The following is a 16,771-nucleotide window of genomic DNA, read 5'->3' as shown; positions in this document are numbered from 1 at the left end:
GCTATACATTGCATGGAGCCAAAATTCAGGATCTGGATAAGGCCGTTACCCGCCGCTTTTTGACGGCCATGCTGCAGAATTGAGTGTCCGCCATATTGCAGTCAATTGGCCGCCACGATCCAAATTCACCTCAGGGATCTTTTGGGTGGCTTCCACTTCCGCCGACCGACCCAAGCGCGCCATCAAAGCGTGTACCGCTGCTCTCCCACATCTCCATCCCACTCCACACAAAATTTACCTCAGAAAATCTTTGATCTGCCACCCAGTGCCCCCGACAGATTTTTCTTGTTTTGTGTGTCGAAGCCACGGCAGCGCGGTGACCCTTCAATGGGAGAATGTACTACCGCGGCTGGCATGGTTTGTTTTGCTGGCCGACTTTCCGATCGGCCGGACAATTATGGCCCCGAGTTTGGTTGGGCCTTCCGTGGTTGCCTAGAGGCCGAACCTTAAATGAAAAATTGCTGATTCTCTCCCCTTTAAATGAGGGGAGAGACGTGGTGACGCACACGCGCACTGATTTCATCACACCGCTACGCCGCTGAGTGACAGCGGCGGAGATTCAATCCCATCCCAACCTCCGCCTCTCACCAGCACTTACCGCCGCACTTCCGCCCCCATTATGACCGACTTCTGGTCTGCTCGAGAAAAAAAGAGGCGACCTCTTCCGAGATGGCGGTAAAAACACTTAAAAAATCGTAAGTGCGCCAGCTTTCTGGCGGGCCTGAATTTTGGCCCCCACGTCTCACCGCCTATGTATGTGGTACCACGACAGTGCATCAGAGTAACTTTACTAAAGCGTACAGGCTGTAAATTAATACAAAATGGCTGGCCAAAGGAAACTGAAATGGAACCCTGGACCTGATGGCAGTATAAGGTTTATCACAAAAAATAAGCATTTTTACAAAGTGTGTCTGGTCTATCACCTGTGAGTAACCCAATAACTGTCATGACTTTAAAAATTATACAGAACCATTTTGTGATTTCATTGGTGTGAAGCAGTCAATTTCTTAGTAAATTAATATTTTTATTATTTAAAAGCTTTTAAAAGCTAACAAAAAAGTATCTGTTAAAACTGGATTCGAGGTGAGAGGATACATGCGACAAGATACATCATGTATGAGATTGGAAAGGTTAGCTGTATAAATCATCAAAAACATGCCAATTCTGCCAGCACTTAAATACTGATCAAATCCTCAATACTGATTGAGCAGATTATTTGCCTGTCATGAGTTTACCTGCTGTCTGACCAATCAGGCACAAGCAGGAAATGAAGATGATGGCAGGGCACTCCAGTCCCATTTTTACAGGCTGTTCAAACTTTCTTTGTTATCGAAACCTTGAATAAATGGAAAGAAAACAAAGAAAGTTATTGGTAAATGCATGTCAAAGTTATTGTTCATTATTGTGCGCAAAAACTTGATAAGTATTTGTAAATAGTGAACAAATTTATTAATACCAGAAAAAAAGTTGCAGAACATTTAAGATTAACTTAATTTCAATTAACATTCATTAAATGTAGAAGCTTGATAATAGGATTATCTTGTATCTATAATATATTAAAAATCTAATTTCTGTATGAGCTTCCTGTTTACAAAACTTTAATTCCTGTTGGCACATTGTTGTTATATTTTTGTGTTAATTTTGTTCTATTATAAATTCTTATATCCACATGTATAATGGAGGCTATCAGCAAATTAATGACAAAGTACAGCGCATGCTTGTTACTTTGTGATTACTCAACGACTATCTGTCCCACCTGTGACAGGGACTGTGGTTCTCGTATTGGACTGTTCAGCCACCTAAGGACTCATTTTTTTTAAAGAGTGGAAGCAAGTCTTCCTCGATTCCGAGGGAGTGCCGATGATGATGACATCCTCTTGCCAGTGGTGACACTGTAGCACCTCAGTTTTGTGCCTTTCAACTTGTCAGCCTGCACGTATGTTCTCAAATTACCATAGGTTTTGCTATTTTGTTCTAAACAATAATTCAGCAGAACCTGAGGTTGGGCTGGGGAAGGTGCGAGTGTCAGAAGAGCAGATTAAAATCAGGATTGCTGCAAACTAGGCATAAAAATCAGTCGACGAAATTATTCTTCCCAGTTCAAAAACTCAGTTTCCTCCAACTCACCTTTAGAAAGATAATAGGACATCCACAGTTTTTTTTTTAAGATATTCAATGATTGTGCCATATTAATTATCAAGGTTTGGACCTTCATGTGTATTGGCTTGTTAATTAGTCACAAATATTCTCAAGAATTTTCTGCATAGTTTACAAAGATCATCGTCATAGGCAGTCCCTCGGAATCGAGGAAGACTTGCTTCCACTCTTAAAATTAGTTCTTAGGTGGCTGAACAGCCCAATATGAGAGCCACAGACTCTGTCACAGGTGGGACAGATATTCGTTGAGGGAAGGGGTGGGTGGGACAGGTTTGCCGCACGCTCTTTCTGCTGCCTGCGCTTGATTTATGCATGCTCTCGGCGATGAGACTCGAGGTGCTCAGCGCCCTCCCGGATGCACTTCCTCCGCTTAGGCCGGTCTTTGGCCAGGGACTCCCAGGTGTCAGTGGGGATGTTGCACTTTATCAGGGACGCTTTGAGGGTGTCCTTGTAGCGTTTCTGCTGCCCACCTTTGGCTCGTTTTACAAAGATACACTTGTGCTTGTGACATAGCAATATTGACACATAATACCATCATAAGCAACTAAACCAACTTAGTGTACAGTAAAGTCTTCATGCACTGAAGTGCACAGGGTTTATAAAAGGGCTCATACTGTTAAATGGGAATCTGAGCCTTGTCTCATCCATATACACAGGCGTATACAATGGATGAGAGAGGGAGAACAGTGAAGACAGTTAATAGGGCAAGTGATATGGTGCAGAGTGACATTCTATATCATTTGCCACAAATTTATAATGTTATCTCATGAGCAGTTTGCTGCTCGGATAATACATTTTTGCAGGGAGGCGAGAGTGCTACCACTGAGCCAAGTGTGACACCTGAAGTGAACCACACCTTCCCACAGCATTGAGGTGGAATTCAAAACTTCAATGCAAATGAGAGTCTTAGACAAGCTGAAAGGACGTAAAACAAATTAATCCATGGGGTTAGATGGTATTTATCCAAAGGTCTTGAGAGAGACTGGCGAGGTGATTTGCAAGACACTGACAATCATTACGAGGGAGTCAATGGCCAATGGTGACCTACCAGTAGATTGGAAACAGGCCTCTGTGATGCCCATATTCAAAAATAGTGATAATACAGATGACTACAGGTCCATTATTCTTACTTCCGTTACAAGCAAAATAATGGAATTATTCATCAGGAGTATACTTGACAACAACAACCTAGCAAATAGCAGTCACAATGCATTCAGAAGGGGAACATCCTATCTGACCAATCTCCTTGACTTCTTTGAGGAAGTGACAACTGGACTGTAACAAACCTTACAATGTTGTGTACTTTGACTTCCAAAAGACCCCTAACACTAAGGATCAGTCCTAAAGATTAGTAACTAAGCTCAAGGCAGAGACAATTCCGAGCACAGCTTGGGTAATAAGTAATGTGTGGAAGGATAGAAAATAACAGGTACTAGTTAGGGGGATAATGCCGGTGTGCTAAGTGAGGTATCCCAGGGAGCAGTGTTGGGATCACTACTAACTTACATCTATTTTCTAAGCTACAGCGATGAGTTGTCTACTGGAACTCAAAGCAAATTAGTGGAGTCAAAGAAAACTACAGAACAAGCTAAACAGCAGATGCGAGTGGACCAAACAATGACAGATGAAATTTAATGCAGATAAGTGTAAAGTATTGCACGTTGGAATGAAAAATGGCGAAGCATGAAGTTGAAAGAGATCTAATAGTCTTAGTAGATGTAATGTTCAACATGTCCAGCTAACCTAGAACAGCGATCAGCAGAATGTTGAAGGTCATCGCCAAAATAGTCAGTTTGTGCTTCCGCTAACTCCCATGGGTGAGAAATCAGAAGCCAGAGCCCCCCCTTCTCCCGGGGGTGCTAATGGGAGGCGCAAACAATGCGAATAGAGAGGAATTTCCAGAGCGTAGGACCTATGCAGCTGAAGGCACGACCGCCAATGGTGGAGCAATTAAAATCAGGAATGTTCAAAAGGCCGGAGTTGGCAGAGCGCAGAGATCTAAGAGGATTAGAGCTGAAGGAGATTACAGAGATGAGGAAAGGGGAAGCCATTGAGGAATTTGAAAATAGGAAGAACATTTTTTAATCGAGGTGTTGCTTAACATGAGAGCCAATGCCGGTCAGAGAGCACAGAGGAGATGGTTGAGCGGGACTTGGTGTGTGTTAGGACATGGGTGGTAGAGTTTTGGATGACCTCAGTTTATGGAGGGTAGAACTAGGGAAGCCAGCCAGGAGTGCATTGAAATAGTCAAGTCTAGAGGTAATAAAGGCATGGATGAGGGTTTCGGCAGCAGATAAGTTGAGGCAAATGCGGAGACAGCCGATGTTACGAAGGTGGAAATGGATGGTTTTAGTGATAGAATGATAGGAAGTTCAATTCTTGATCAAATATGATATCCAGGTTGCAATCCGTCTTGATCAGCCTCAGATAATTGCCAGGGAGAGGAAACACACTGTGTTGGCAGATGATGGCACTGAGAGGCAGCACATAGATGAGAAATAGGAGGGAGCCAAAGATAGATCCTTGGGGGGACACCAGAGGTGACGGAAAGGAGGCATCGCAGTGGTAATCTTACAATGGTAAATAAATTGGTAAATGGTGTGGAAAAGATAACGCTGAAATATTACTTTAAATTAACCAGTAGAAGTAGGGCACAGTGACACAGGTTTAAACTAGTAAAAGGTAATGTTAGGACTGATACCAGGATGCTCTTTTTCACAGAGAGAGTGATCAACACTTGAAATGGACAGTGTGATGGAAGCGAAAACCCTAGAACCATTTTGATGCAGCAAATAGGAGAGTGTAGAGTTATCCGGACGGATGTATTGAAAGGGGCTGAGCCTTCCTCGTCCATGGCCAAGAGTGGAACCTGATGCAAGAAAACCTCCAGATCCAGTAGATAGAATAACGTGTTTGGCTACACTGACACTGACTACAGTGTCGGCTGTGGCTCGGTGGGTCACGCTCTCGTCTCTGAGTCAGAGGGTTGTGGGTTCCGGTTCCACTCCAGGAACGTGAGCACATAGATCTGGGCTGACGCTCCAGTGTAGTGCTGGGGGAGTGCTGCACTGCCGGGGCGTGCCATTGTTAAGATGGCGCAATGGGACGAGGCCCCGTCTACCCTCTCGGGTGGAGGTGTGGGATCCCATGGCACTGTTTTGAGGAGGAGCGGTGGAATTGTCCCTGGTGTCCTGGCCTGTCTGATCATTGTCACATTGCTGTTTGTGGGAGCTTGCTGTGCGTGGGTTGGCTACTGCGTTTCCCGCATTGCAACGATGGCTACACTTCAAGGAGTGCTTCTTTGGCTTTGGGGCGCTTTGAGATGTCCAGTGGTCGTGAAGGGCACTACATAAATGCAAGTCTTTCCTTCTTTACACTGCGAGTATTACTGAACACTGTAAAGGCAGCAGAGCCAGGTCTCCAATCGTCTTGGATCCCCTTGCCATTGGACCAAGACGCTGCTCTGTCAAGTTCGTGTGGTAGCTGGTGTACAACAGCCACCCATGTTAAAAGAATTCACGCACAGGCACCTCCCCCCCTTTAAAATGAAGTTCGGGACCTAGAACATCAGGCAGGGACTGTAGATCCCGCATTGGTCTCATCAGTCATCTTAGAACTCATTTTAGTATGGAAGCAAGTCATCCTCGACTCTGGGGGACTGCCTAAGAAGAAGAAGTATCGCATTCACTGCTTTTCAAAATCACTCGGAATTTAGGAGGTGAAACTTGTATTGTTTGAAGGGAAGAACATCAGTGTTAGAAATGGTCCAAATTGTCCAATTAGTCTCGGAGGTCAGTCAGAACAAGATCCCAGAGGACCCAGCTTAGTTGATTCCTGGGCATGCCTACTGGAGAGAACAGGCAACCCCTCTTGACCCCCTGATGACCCTTTGTCAGAAGTAGGTTCAAGTGCCTCCAGTATGTGATTGATAACATTGCCAAAAGTAACAGGTTTTCAGTCTGTTTTGTTTTGTTTGCAGATTTGCTCGATTCCATTCACCCATCATTGTGTAGCTCCAAGGTAACTACAAGTATCATTCCCAGCAACGTCACTGTACAACAGATTTATTATTTCAAATAAGGAAGAGGACTGACATAGTTGACAGGCAATGCGGAACATAAAGATCCTAATTTTCAAATTATAAGCAAACATCTTAAATGTGATTTGAAGAAGCATTTACTCACATGAAAGGGTTGTTGGATATTGAAAACATTGTCCCTGAAGGCCATAGTTGAGAACCAAATGACGTATTTAAAAGGAAGTAAGATACATACTTGGGAGGTAAAGCGATTACAGCTTATGGATTAAAAAGATAAAGAGCTGTCATAGCTAAACAAATGAAAGAATGGACCAGCGCTCCTACTCTTGTTCATATGTCTAAAGATTTCCACTGTTCTGCTCTCTACTTTTATTGTCTTGCCAGAGTCTTATTTGATATGGCCCTCGGGTACAGTGGGCCTCCCTTTAAGGCCCTTCCAAATAGATTTGAAGTAAACTACTTTTGGGAACCAGAATGGAAGAACCCCAACCATATTTGTGGTTAAGTGATTAATTGCACTTCATCTTAAGAACTTGAGCCAAAAGTAGCTCGGAAATAGATTCTGATTCAAGAAGATGTTAAAGTAAAATTAAAATTAATCAGAAAGAAAGCACTGTGTTGAATCAGGGGTTAGTAAGCAAGGAGATTGTCCTACTTCACCATATAACATGAGTATAGAGACAATTCCTAAAGCCGGTCCCACCTTTCCTATATTGTTTTAACTTATATATTTTTATGAGATCTCATTTCAGTTACTTCCTTTCACGGCTGAAAGCTTTTCTGATCTTTTTTCATAATACTCTGACTCTAGGGAATCAGTCTTGTTGCCCTTCGGGGATTTAAACGTTCCTTCTGTCTCAGTGACCAAAAAGCTACAGTCCTCAACGTATGTTCTGATCAAACTACTGGACAGCTTTAATGCGACTTCTTCTGACTTACTGATTTGGCCATACATTCGATTTGGTTTGTGGATTGTCGCTGAACAGTGTTAATGCCAAATTTACTAATGCTACATTTTTTCTTCCTATAAGTAACACTTTACACTTATAAATCCATATTAAAATATATCCATAGCTCCTTTAAGACATTAAAAAATTCTTCTAAAGGCCCTGCTACTGCAGAAGTAAACATCTACGTGACTTAATTTTCACCAGCAAAACATCACAGTGTTTACCAGGATCAATAAGAGGGCCATGCCTGACAGCATAGCTATTAACTCCTTTTGTGGATTTAATGTTGATGAAATCAAACGAGTCTCAATGGATACTCATTAGAAGTTGAGTCTGAGGAAACAAAGGAAAGCAGTGACTCATATCAAAAAACGTTCACAGTTAAAATCATTCACAATATCTGTGGGTGGGCCCCTTATGGTCACAAAAATGCATTAGGACCACAGATATTTATGTAAAAGGCTGTTCATTTCAACTGTGACATTGACACCGCCCACACTCTAAAATATTAAGTTAGAGCTTGCAAACAAAAAGTTATTAAATATATTCATTCCGGCTGTCCAAGGGAGAAGTGGCATATCCCAAATATCTTAATTTGCCATGTTTGATACACTTTTATCTGCTAGAGATCCTCTATCCTGACAGTTGTGGTTCCGTGGCAGCACTTCTGCCTCAGATTCAAATCCCACTCCGGAGACTTGTGCACAAAATCTAGGCTGACACTTCAATGCAGTACTCATCATCATAGGCAGTCCCTTGGAATCGAGGAAGACTGCTTCCACTCTAAAAATGAGTTCTTAGGTGACTGAACAGTCCAATACGAGAATTACAGTCTTTGTCACAGGTGGGACAGACAGTGGTTGAGGGAAAGGGTGGGTGGGACTGATTTGCCGCACGCTCCTTCCGCTGCCTGCACTTGGTACTAAGGGAGTACTGTATTATCAGAGGTGTTGCCTTAAGGATAATACGTTAAACCGAGACCCGATCTGCTCTCTCAACAGGAAGTAAAAGGATCCCATGGCATTATTATAGGGCCCCAATAGTTGTCTCAGCTGAGATCAGTTAACTCACCACATATTTAGATTCTATTTGGGGCGGGGGGGAGGCGGAGGGTCATGGTTTTTGTTTGCTAGAGACGGCGACAGTACCTATGACCTAAAATCATGCTTTTTTATGTTTCCAGTAGAGTGGACAAGGGAGAACCAGTTGATGTGTTATATTTGGACTTTCAGTTGGCTTTCGACAAGGTTCCACACTAGAGATTAATGTGCAAAGTTAAAGCACATGGGATTGGGGGTAGTGTGCTGACATGGATTGAGAAATGGTTGTCAGACAGGAAGCAAAGAGTAGGAGTAAATGGGTACTTTTCAGAATGGCAGGCGGTGACTAGTGGGGTACCGCAAGGTTCTGTGCTGGGGCCCCAGCTGGTTACACTGTATATTAATGACTTAGACGAGGGGATTAAATGTAGTATCTCCAAATTTGCAGATGACACTAAGTTAGATGGTAGTGTGAGCTGCGAGGAGGATGCTATGAGGCTGCAGAGCAACTTGGATAGGTTAGGTGAGTGGGCAAATGCATGGCAGATGAAGTATAATGTGGATAAATGTGAGGTTGTCCACTTTGGTGGTTAAAAACAGAGAGACAGACTATTATCTGAATGGTGACAGATTAGGAAAAGGGGAGGTGCAACGAGACCTGGGTGTCATGGTACATCAGTCATTGAAGGTTGGCATGCAGGTACAGCAGGCGGTTAAGAAAGCAAATGGCATGTTGGCCTTCATAGCGAGGGGATTTGAGTACAGGGGCAGGGAGGTGTTGCTACAGTTGTACAGGGCCTTGGTGAGGCCATACCTGGAGTATTGTGTACAGTTTTGGTCTCCTAACCTGAGGAAGGACATTCTTGTTATTGAGGGAGTGCAGCGAAGGTTCACCAGACTGATTCCCGGGATGGCGGGACTGACCTATCAAGAAAGACTGAATCAACTGGGCTTGTATTCACTGGAGTTCAGAAGAATGAGAGGGGACCTTATAGAAACGTTTAAAATTCTGATGGGTTTAGACAGGTTAGATGCAGGAAGAATGTTCACAATGTTGGGGAAATCCAGAACCAGGGGTCACAGTCTAAGGATAAGGGGTAAGCCATTTAGGACCGAGATGAGGAGAAACTTCTTCACCCAGAGAGTGGTGAACCTGTGGAATTCTCTACCACAGAAAGTTGTTGAGGCCAATTCACTAAATATATTCAAAAAGGAGTTAGATGTAGTCCTTACTACTAAGGGGATCAAGGGGTATGGCGAGAAAGCAGGAATGGGGTACTGAAGTTGCATGTTCAGCCATGAACTCATTGAATGGCGGTGCAGGCTAGAAGGGCCGAATGGCCTACTCCTGCACCTATTTTCTATGTTTCTATGTTTCTCTGACGTTGCTTTGCCTTCATCTTGCTGTTTCCTCTCCCAGTGACAAAGGGAAGAATGGAAACTTACTGGATGATAAAACTGCAGTCACAATTCCATCTACTACCATCGTGGTGCAACATTTTTAGCTCCACAGTCAACATTCTGCACTGGCTGCCCTAACTACTAAATTATTAAAATTCAAAGTACAATGTACAGCTAACATTGAAAAAATAAGTTTACTAATGGTCGAAAACAGAACTTCCAAGACTAAAAGGAAAGCGGGAATTATTTCTCAACTTTGTTTAAACAGGGAAAGGATTGAGATATTCAAGAATTAAACACTTGATGCTATCACCAAACATTCACAAACACGCAAAGAACTCTTAACAAGCCTAAGCTTGTCTGAGAGTTTGAATACCTTAGGCTTCTCATGTTAGAAAACACAGTCTACATAACCAAGTGTCTCTCTTGGGTGCAGTACCTAAAAGGAGCCATCCCCCGTTTAATGGGACGAACATTACTAACAATATTACTAACAGGGCTGCTTGGGACCTTACACATTGTCGACTGCTTGCCTTGTCAAGAACATTGGCATCTTTTGTTATGTGAAAAGTACTACGTAAGTTTAAGTTGCTGTCATGAGAAAAGGGATCGTTCTATTGAATTTTTATCTGTGATTAATCTATAAGTCATCAAGAATACTCCAGCATCTGTATTAACAAGGATGAAGTATTGGGCAATGCTTCAGAAAGAAGTAATTGTATCATCAACATTTGACGTCTCACAATATCATGCGATTGTCCCAGCTTCACCCCTCCCCTTGCAGTACTATGTTGAGTCACACCCAGCTCTGAATCCTTTTATTTTTCTGTAACCATGGCAAAATGCAAAATAAAACAAAATGACGACATGAAGAAGCTTTTCTCTTAAAGCTGTTTAACCAAGCAACAAAATTAGAATATTGTTTTCGTGTCTCAGTAAAAAATATATTCAAATATATCATACAATCATAGAATGATACATCATGGAAGGAAGCCATTCAGCCCATCATGCCTGTGCCAGCTCTCTGAAAGAGCGATCCAGCTAGTCCCACTCCGCTGCTCTTTTTCCTTTTTAAGTATTTATCCAATTCCCTTTTGAAAGTTACTGTTGATTTTGCTTCCATCAGGCAGTAAATTCCAGATGATAACAATGTAAGAAAGTTTATCCTCAATATTGCTCCAGGTTCTTTTGCCAATTACCTTAAAGCTGTGTCCTCTGGTGACTCGACCCTTCTGCCACTGGAATCAGTTTCTCCTTATTTATTCAATCAAAACCCTTCAAGAATTTGAACATCTCTATCTGCTCTAAGAAGAACAAGCCCAGTTTCTCCAGTCTCTCCGCGTAACTGAAGTCCTTTATCCATGGCACCAGTCTAGTAAATCTCCTCTGCTCCCACTCTAAGGCCCTGATATCCTTCCTAATGTGTGGTGCCCAGGATTGTTTACAATATTCCACCTGGGGCCTCATCAGTGTTTTATAAAAGTTTAGCATAATTTCCTTGCTTTTGTGCTCTATGCCTCTATTTATAACCTAAGGATCCCGTATACCTTTTTAACAACCTTCTCAACATGTCCTGCTACCTTCAAAGACTTGTGTACATACACCCGGAGGGCTCTCTGTTCCTGCTCCCGCCTTACCTATAATTAGGAAACAATATATGGCAGTAAACTAAAACTTAAATTTTTTTTTTTAAATTTAAGTTAAACTCCAAGCCTGTTAAAATCTGAACACAAAATGTATTCTGCTTAAAATTTACAACTCATAACACTAGGGTACTCTTGTATTTCTGATAAAACAAATATTCTTTAAACCCCTCAAATTCACCAAACTACCAGACAGTTTTAGTTTATTTCCCTTTGAAAGCAACTTTTAGAATGAGCAACAACTGGTTTTTGCTGGGAACAGAAACAGCTTCAGGGATCACATATTAAACTAATCCACCAGTAAAATAAAGATTGCATTCATTAGACTATGACAACGTATTATTGAATTCACCATGTTTTTCAGTGGAACCTGTGTCAGATACTTTTAGCCTCTAACGGTATTTTCCACTTTAGTGGATTTGTTTTTTCAAGATATATTTTAACCTGAAAATTAGTAGAGGAAGAAGCTTTTTCTTTTTAAACTAAACAAAGATGCAGTGCCTATCTTACCTCTTGTTATGGCTTCAGGTAGTCAGTGTTCGGAGCGAGTTCAATCGTCTCTATTCAGCGCTAGCTGCTGGTAGATCAGTGCTCACTTGCACTAACCTGTCAGGATTCAGGGTGGGGTGATGAGAGGAGCATTTTATAATCTCTCACAATAGCTACCGAAACTCTGGGACACACACACACACCTTTTGTCAAACTGTTATCAGATCCTTACCATCGTTTGCCTCCCATTTTTTCCAAATTTTAAAACATGAAGTTGACCTTCTGAATAAAAGATAGCTTTTAGGTTGAGCAATGCTGTAATGGATATCATTATTTTTGGAGTTCCCTTCCTTTGCTGAGGTGTGGCCAGAGAGGTTTACAAAGGTTCCCATATGTTCAGTTTTGGATCAGATTCAACTAGTTTTTCACTGCACTCATCAGGATTTTCTAAAATAAAAAGAATCTCACGACCTAGGCTTTCTACCTCCATTTCACTGCGGCACATGGCTGGCAGAGTGGGACTTCTGTCTGCCTCCTAGGTGTCCCTCAGACCCGAGTTGTATTTCTGGCCCCGAGACCATTAACCCTTGGGCGACTGGGATCCCGGCCTCCTGCAGCGAGTTGCGCCAATATGGAGGTAGAGAATTACTGTGACAAGCCTTGGGGGCCTACCACAGCAGGAGAAAGAGATGACAAGTGAGCTGCCTGAAAAAAATATTCTCTCCTGAAAATGTTAAAGTTAGACAATGCAACATGATGCAAAACACAGATGCAGTAATTAGCATCAGTATTTTTCTCCCTTCCTTTGGTGAGGATCTTATTGGGGGATATGTTCCATGGCCATCAGTTACCATGTAGGTCTTTATGATAGAAAGTAAGGTTTCGATTTCTGATTGGCATTACTTTAAAATCTGCCTTCACCCAATTTAAAGACTGCTCGATGGAAATTGAAAAAGAAAGACTTGCATTTATATAGCGCCTTTCACGGCCACCCAACGTCCCAAAGCGCTTTACAGCCAACAAAGTACTTTTTTGAAGTGTAGACACTGTTGTAATGTGGGAAAGGCGGCAGCCAACATGCGCACAGCAAGCTCCCACAAATAGCAATGTGATAATGACCAGATAATCTGTTTTTTGTTATGTTGATTGCTGGATAAATGTTGGCAGACTTGAGTGTCTGGAATAAAAATAAAATGGGGAAGGTGGCTCAATCATGGATAACAAGAGAAATTAAGGATAGTGTTAAATCCAAGGGAGACGCATATAAATTGGCCAGAAAAAGCAGCAAACCTGAGGACTGGGAGAAATTTAGAATTCAGCAGAGGAGGAAAAAGGGTTTAATTAGAAGGGGGACAATAGAGTATGAGAGGAAGCTTTCTGGGTATATAAAAACTGACTGCAAAAGCTTCTATAGATATGTGAAGAGAAAAAAATTAGTGAAGCCAAACGTAGGTCCCTTGCAGTCAGAATCAGGTGAATTTATAATGGGGAACAAAGAAATGGTAGACCAGTTGAACAAATACTTTGGTTCTGTCTTCATAAAGGAAGACACAAGTAACATTCCGGAAATACTAGGGGACCGAGGGTCTAGTGAGAAGGAGGAACTGAAGGAAATCCTTATTAGGCGGGAAATTGTATTAGGGAAATTGATGGGATTGAAGGCCGATAAATCCCCAGGGCCTGATAGTCTGCATCCTAGAATACTTAAGGAAGTGGCCCTAGAAATAATGGATGCATTGGTGATCATTTTCCAACAGTCTATCGACTCTGGATCAGTTCCTATGGACTGGAAGGTAGCTAATGTAACACCACTTTTTAAGAACGAAGGGAGAGAGAAAATGGGTAATTATAGACTGGTTAGCCTGACATCAGTAGTGGGGAAAATGTTGGAATCAATTATTAAAGATGAAATAGCAGTGCATTTGGAAAGCAGTGACAGGATCGGTCCAAGTCAGCATGGATTTATGAAAGAGAAATCATGCTTGACAAATTTTCTAGAATTTTTTGAGGATGTAACTGGTAGAGTGGACAAGGGAGAACCAGTGGATGTGGTGTATTTGGACTTTCAAATGGCTTTTGACAAGGACCCACATGAGAGATTGGTGTGCAAAATCAAAGCACATGGTATTGGGAGTAATGTACTAACGTGGATAGAGAAATGGTTGGCAGACAGGAAGCAGAGAGTCAGGATAAAGGGGTCCTTTTCAGAATGGCAGGCAGTGACTAGTGGGGTGCCGCAGGGCTCAGTGCTGGGACCCCAGTTATTTACAATATGCATTAATGATTAGATGAAGGAATTGAGTGTAATATCTCCAAGTTTGCAGATGACACTAAACTGGATGGCGGTGTGAGCTGTGAGGAGGACGCTAAGAGGCTGCAGTGTGACTTGGACAGGTTGGGTGAGTGGGCAAATGCATGGCAGATGCAGTATAATGTGGATAAATGTGAGGTTATCCACTTTGGTGGCAAAAACACAAAGGCAGAATATTATCTGAATGGCAGCAGATTAGGAAAAGGGGAGGTGCAACGAGACCTGGGTGTCATGGTACATCAGTTATTGAAAGTTGGCATACAGGTACAGCAGGCGGTGAAGAAGGCAAATGGTATGTTGGCCTTCATAGCTAGGGGATTTGAGTATAGGAGCAGGGAGGTCTTACTGCAGTTGTACAGGGCCTTGGTGAGGCCTCCCCTGGAATATTGTGTTCAGTTTTGGTCTCCTAATCTGAGGAAGGATGTTCTTGCTATTGAGGGAGTGCAGCGAAGGTTCACCAGACTGATTCCTGTGATGGCAGAACTGACATATGAGGAGAGACTGGATCGACTGGGCCTGTATTCACTGGAGTTTAGAAGGATGAGATGGAATCTCATAGAAATATATAAAATGCTGACGGGACTAGATAGTTAGATGCAGGAAGAATGTTCCCGATGTTGGGGAAGTCCAGAACCACAGGACATAGTCTAAGGATAAGGGGTAAGCCATTTAGGACTGAGATGAGGAGAAACTTCTTCACTCAGGGAGTTGTTAACCTGTGGAATTCCCTACCGCAGAGAGTTGTTGATGCCAGTTCATTGTATATATTCATGAGAGAGTTGCATATGGCCCTTATGGCTAAAGGGATCAAGGGGTATGGAGAGAAAGCAGGAAAGAGGTATTGAGGTGAATGATCAGCCATGATCCTATTGAATAGTGGTGCAGGCTCGAAGGGCCAAATGGCCTACCCCTACACTTATTTTCTATGTTTCTATGTTTCTATGTTGACAGGCTGGGTCTGCCTGAACAAGTGCATTTTATAGGAGAGTGATAATCAAGAGTGGGAACTATGACTAATTTGTTTTGGGCCTGAATCTATCCCACGGTCACTGAAGCCAACTGTAGCACCCATATTGCTGCCTCAGCAGAGATCCCTTGTTCAGAACAGACTGAGGAACAACCCCTGCTGGTTTGTATGGCTCAGTTCCAAACCAGGCAATGCACTTTTCAAGATGAGCCACCGAGGGGATTTCTGGAACAGTATATTTTTTTCCTTCTGTCTTTTCATTCGGTTTGTCAACTCTTTTCACAGGAAAATAAATTGGTTCCCACCTACAGTCTTTCTGCTCCACTTCCTGATGACCCAACCATCAAGGGAAACTCCAGTTGTTTGATGAGGGATAAATATTGTCCAAGATACTAGGAGAACTCCCATGTTCTTCTTCAAATATTGCCATGGGATCTCTTACACCCACTCGAATAAGCAGAGAGAGCCTCAGTTTAATATCTCACCTGAAGAAAGATGAAATCTGGTTGATTCAAGAGGGCAAGGCTTTCTGAAGCTTTACTCATGGTGGTGAGGGTCCACAGGTTGCAGAATTGGCACAGAAGTTGGGGCACATTTCATGGTGAAGAAATTTTTAATACTGTTAGAAGCCATCTTGCTAAACAGTACAAATCTAATTTCACCTCTGATTCCCGTGCAAATTCATGCTTTGCTGGAATTTACATGTTTTTACAGTGCATTTTTCCATATAAAATTGTTTGGCTGCCCTGACCTTTAAGCGTTAACTTCTTAAAAGTTTGTTTGAGTTTTCAATATTGGTTGGAAAATGCGATTATTTTTAGCTTATCAAATAGTTTCATCTGTATTTTCATTATTGCATTGTTTCCTGTTGTTGTATATGCTTGGCTTTGTGCAACGAAAGACTGTTATTAGCCACTATTTTCCCTACAGATTACAATGATGCTCCAGTATTTGGATGCGGAAGGTTATCTCACGAAGAATCATGAAAGGCAGGTGTGACCATAGCTGAGATAAATATTCATCTATGCTATTTTCCGAGGCCAATCTGCGGACTACTTCTGACACAGGGATAACTTTCTGTATGGGTATTAAAGTCACTACTGCATTAAACTTTTATACCAACAGATTCTCCCAAACTGCCAATGATGATAGATTTGAGCACAAAAATCTAGGCTGACACCCCAGTGCAGTGCTGAGGGAGTACTGCACTGTCGGAGGTGCCGTCTTTCGGATGAGACTTTAAACCGAGGCTCCATTTGCTCTCTCAGGTGGATGTGAACGATCCCATGCCACTCTTTGAAGAAGAGCAGGGGAGTTATCTCCGGTGTCCTGGCTAATATTTATACCTCAATCAACATAACAAAAACAGATTATCTGGTCATTATCACTTTGTGGAAGCTTGATGTGCACAAATTGGCTACTGCGTTTCCCACATTACAATGGTGACGACACTCCAAAAGTACTTCATTGGCTGTAAAGTGCTTTGAGATGTCCGGTGGTCATGAAAGATGCTATAAATCTAAGTCGTTCTTTCTTTATCAGCTAATCACCTATCCACAGATTCATCAAGTAAGTGACTAGGCCTTTATTTGCAAGAGGCAACACATTCTTCATTTTTCTTGTGAAAAAGTGACAGGACTCAGAATTTTTCCCAGGTGGACTGGCAGTGTCCCTAAGAGGGCAGTGTTTCTCCCATGGTTCCATGTGACAGCATGCTCTTGCTTCTCCTCTGCCATCCTCACATGCCTTTCTACAGCTGTGCCCTTTGAATCAA

The 16,771-nt window shown here is 42.4% G+C and overlaps 1 protein-coding gene across 3 annotated transcripts in view; it reads right to left on the bottom strand.

Moving 5' to 3' along the window:
* The window catches only part of LOC139275890 (otoancorin-like), a 98,866-nt gene extending 86,838 nt beyond the window's left edge, over window positions 1-12,028 (bottom strand). For 2 of the 3 annotated variants that reach the window (XM_070893111.1, XM_070893113.1), the window contains exons 1-2: window positions 11,741-11,855; window positions 1,236-1,336 (exon numbers count right to left, since the gene is read on the bottom strand). In XM_070893111.1, coding sequence (XP_070749212.1) covers window positions 1,236-1,299 — 64 coding nt within the window. In that variant the 5' untranslated portion in view covers window positions 1,300-1,336; window positions 11,741-11,855. Of the gene's footprint in view, window positions 1-1,235; window positions 1,337-11,740; window positions 11,856-11,951 lie in introns of those variants that run through there. The other variant, XM_070893112.1, reaches the window with a different exon arrangement.
* Between the last annotated feature and the right edge of the window lie 4,743 nt (window positions 12,029-16,771).

This window comes from Pristiophorus japonicus, chromosome 11 (genome assembly GCF_044704955.1).
Source record: "Pristiophorus japonicus isolate sPriJap1 chromosome 11, sPriJap1.hap1, whole genome shotgun sequence".
NCBI classification, from domain to species: domain Eukaryota; kingdom Metazoa; phylum Chordata; class Chondrichthyes; family Pristiophoridae; genus Pristiophorus; species Pristiophorus japonicus.
The sequence above is the reverse complement of the archived record's forward strand: the minus strand, read 5'-3'. Positions and strand labels throughout refer to the sequence as shown.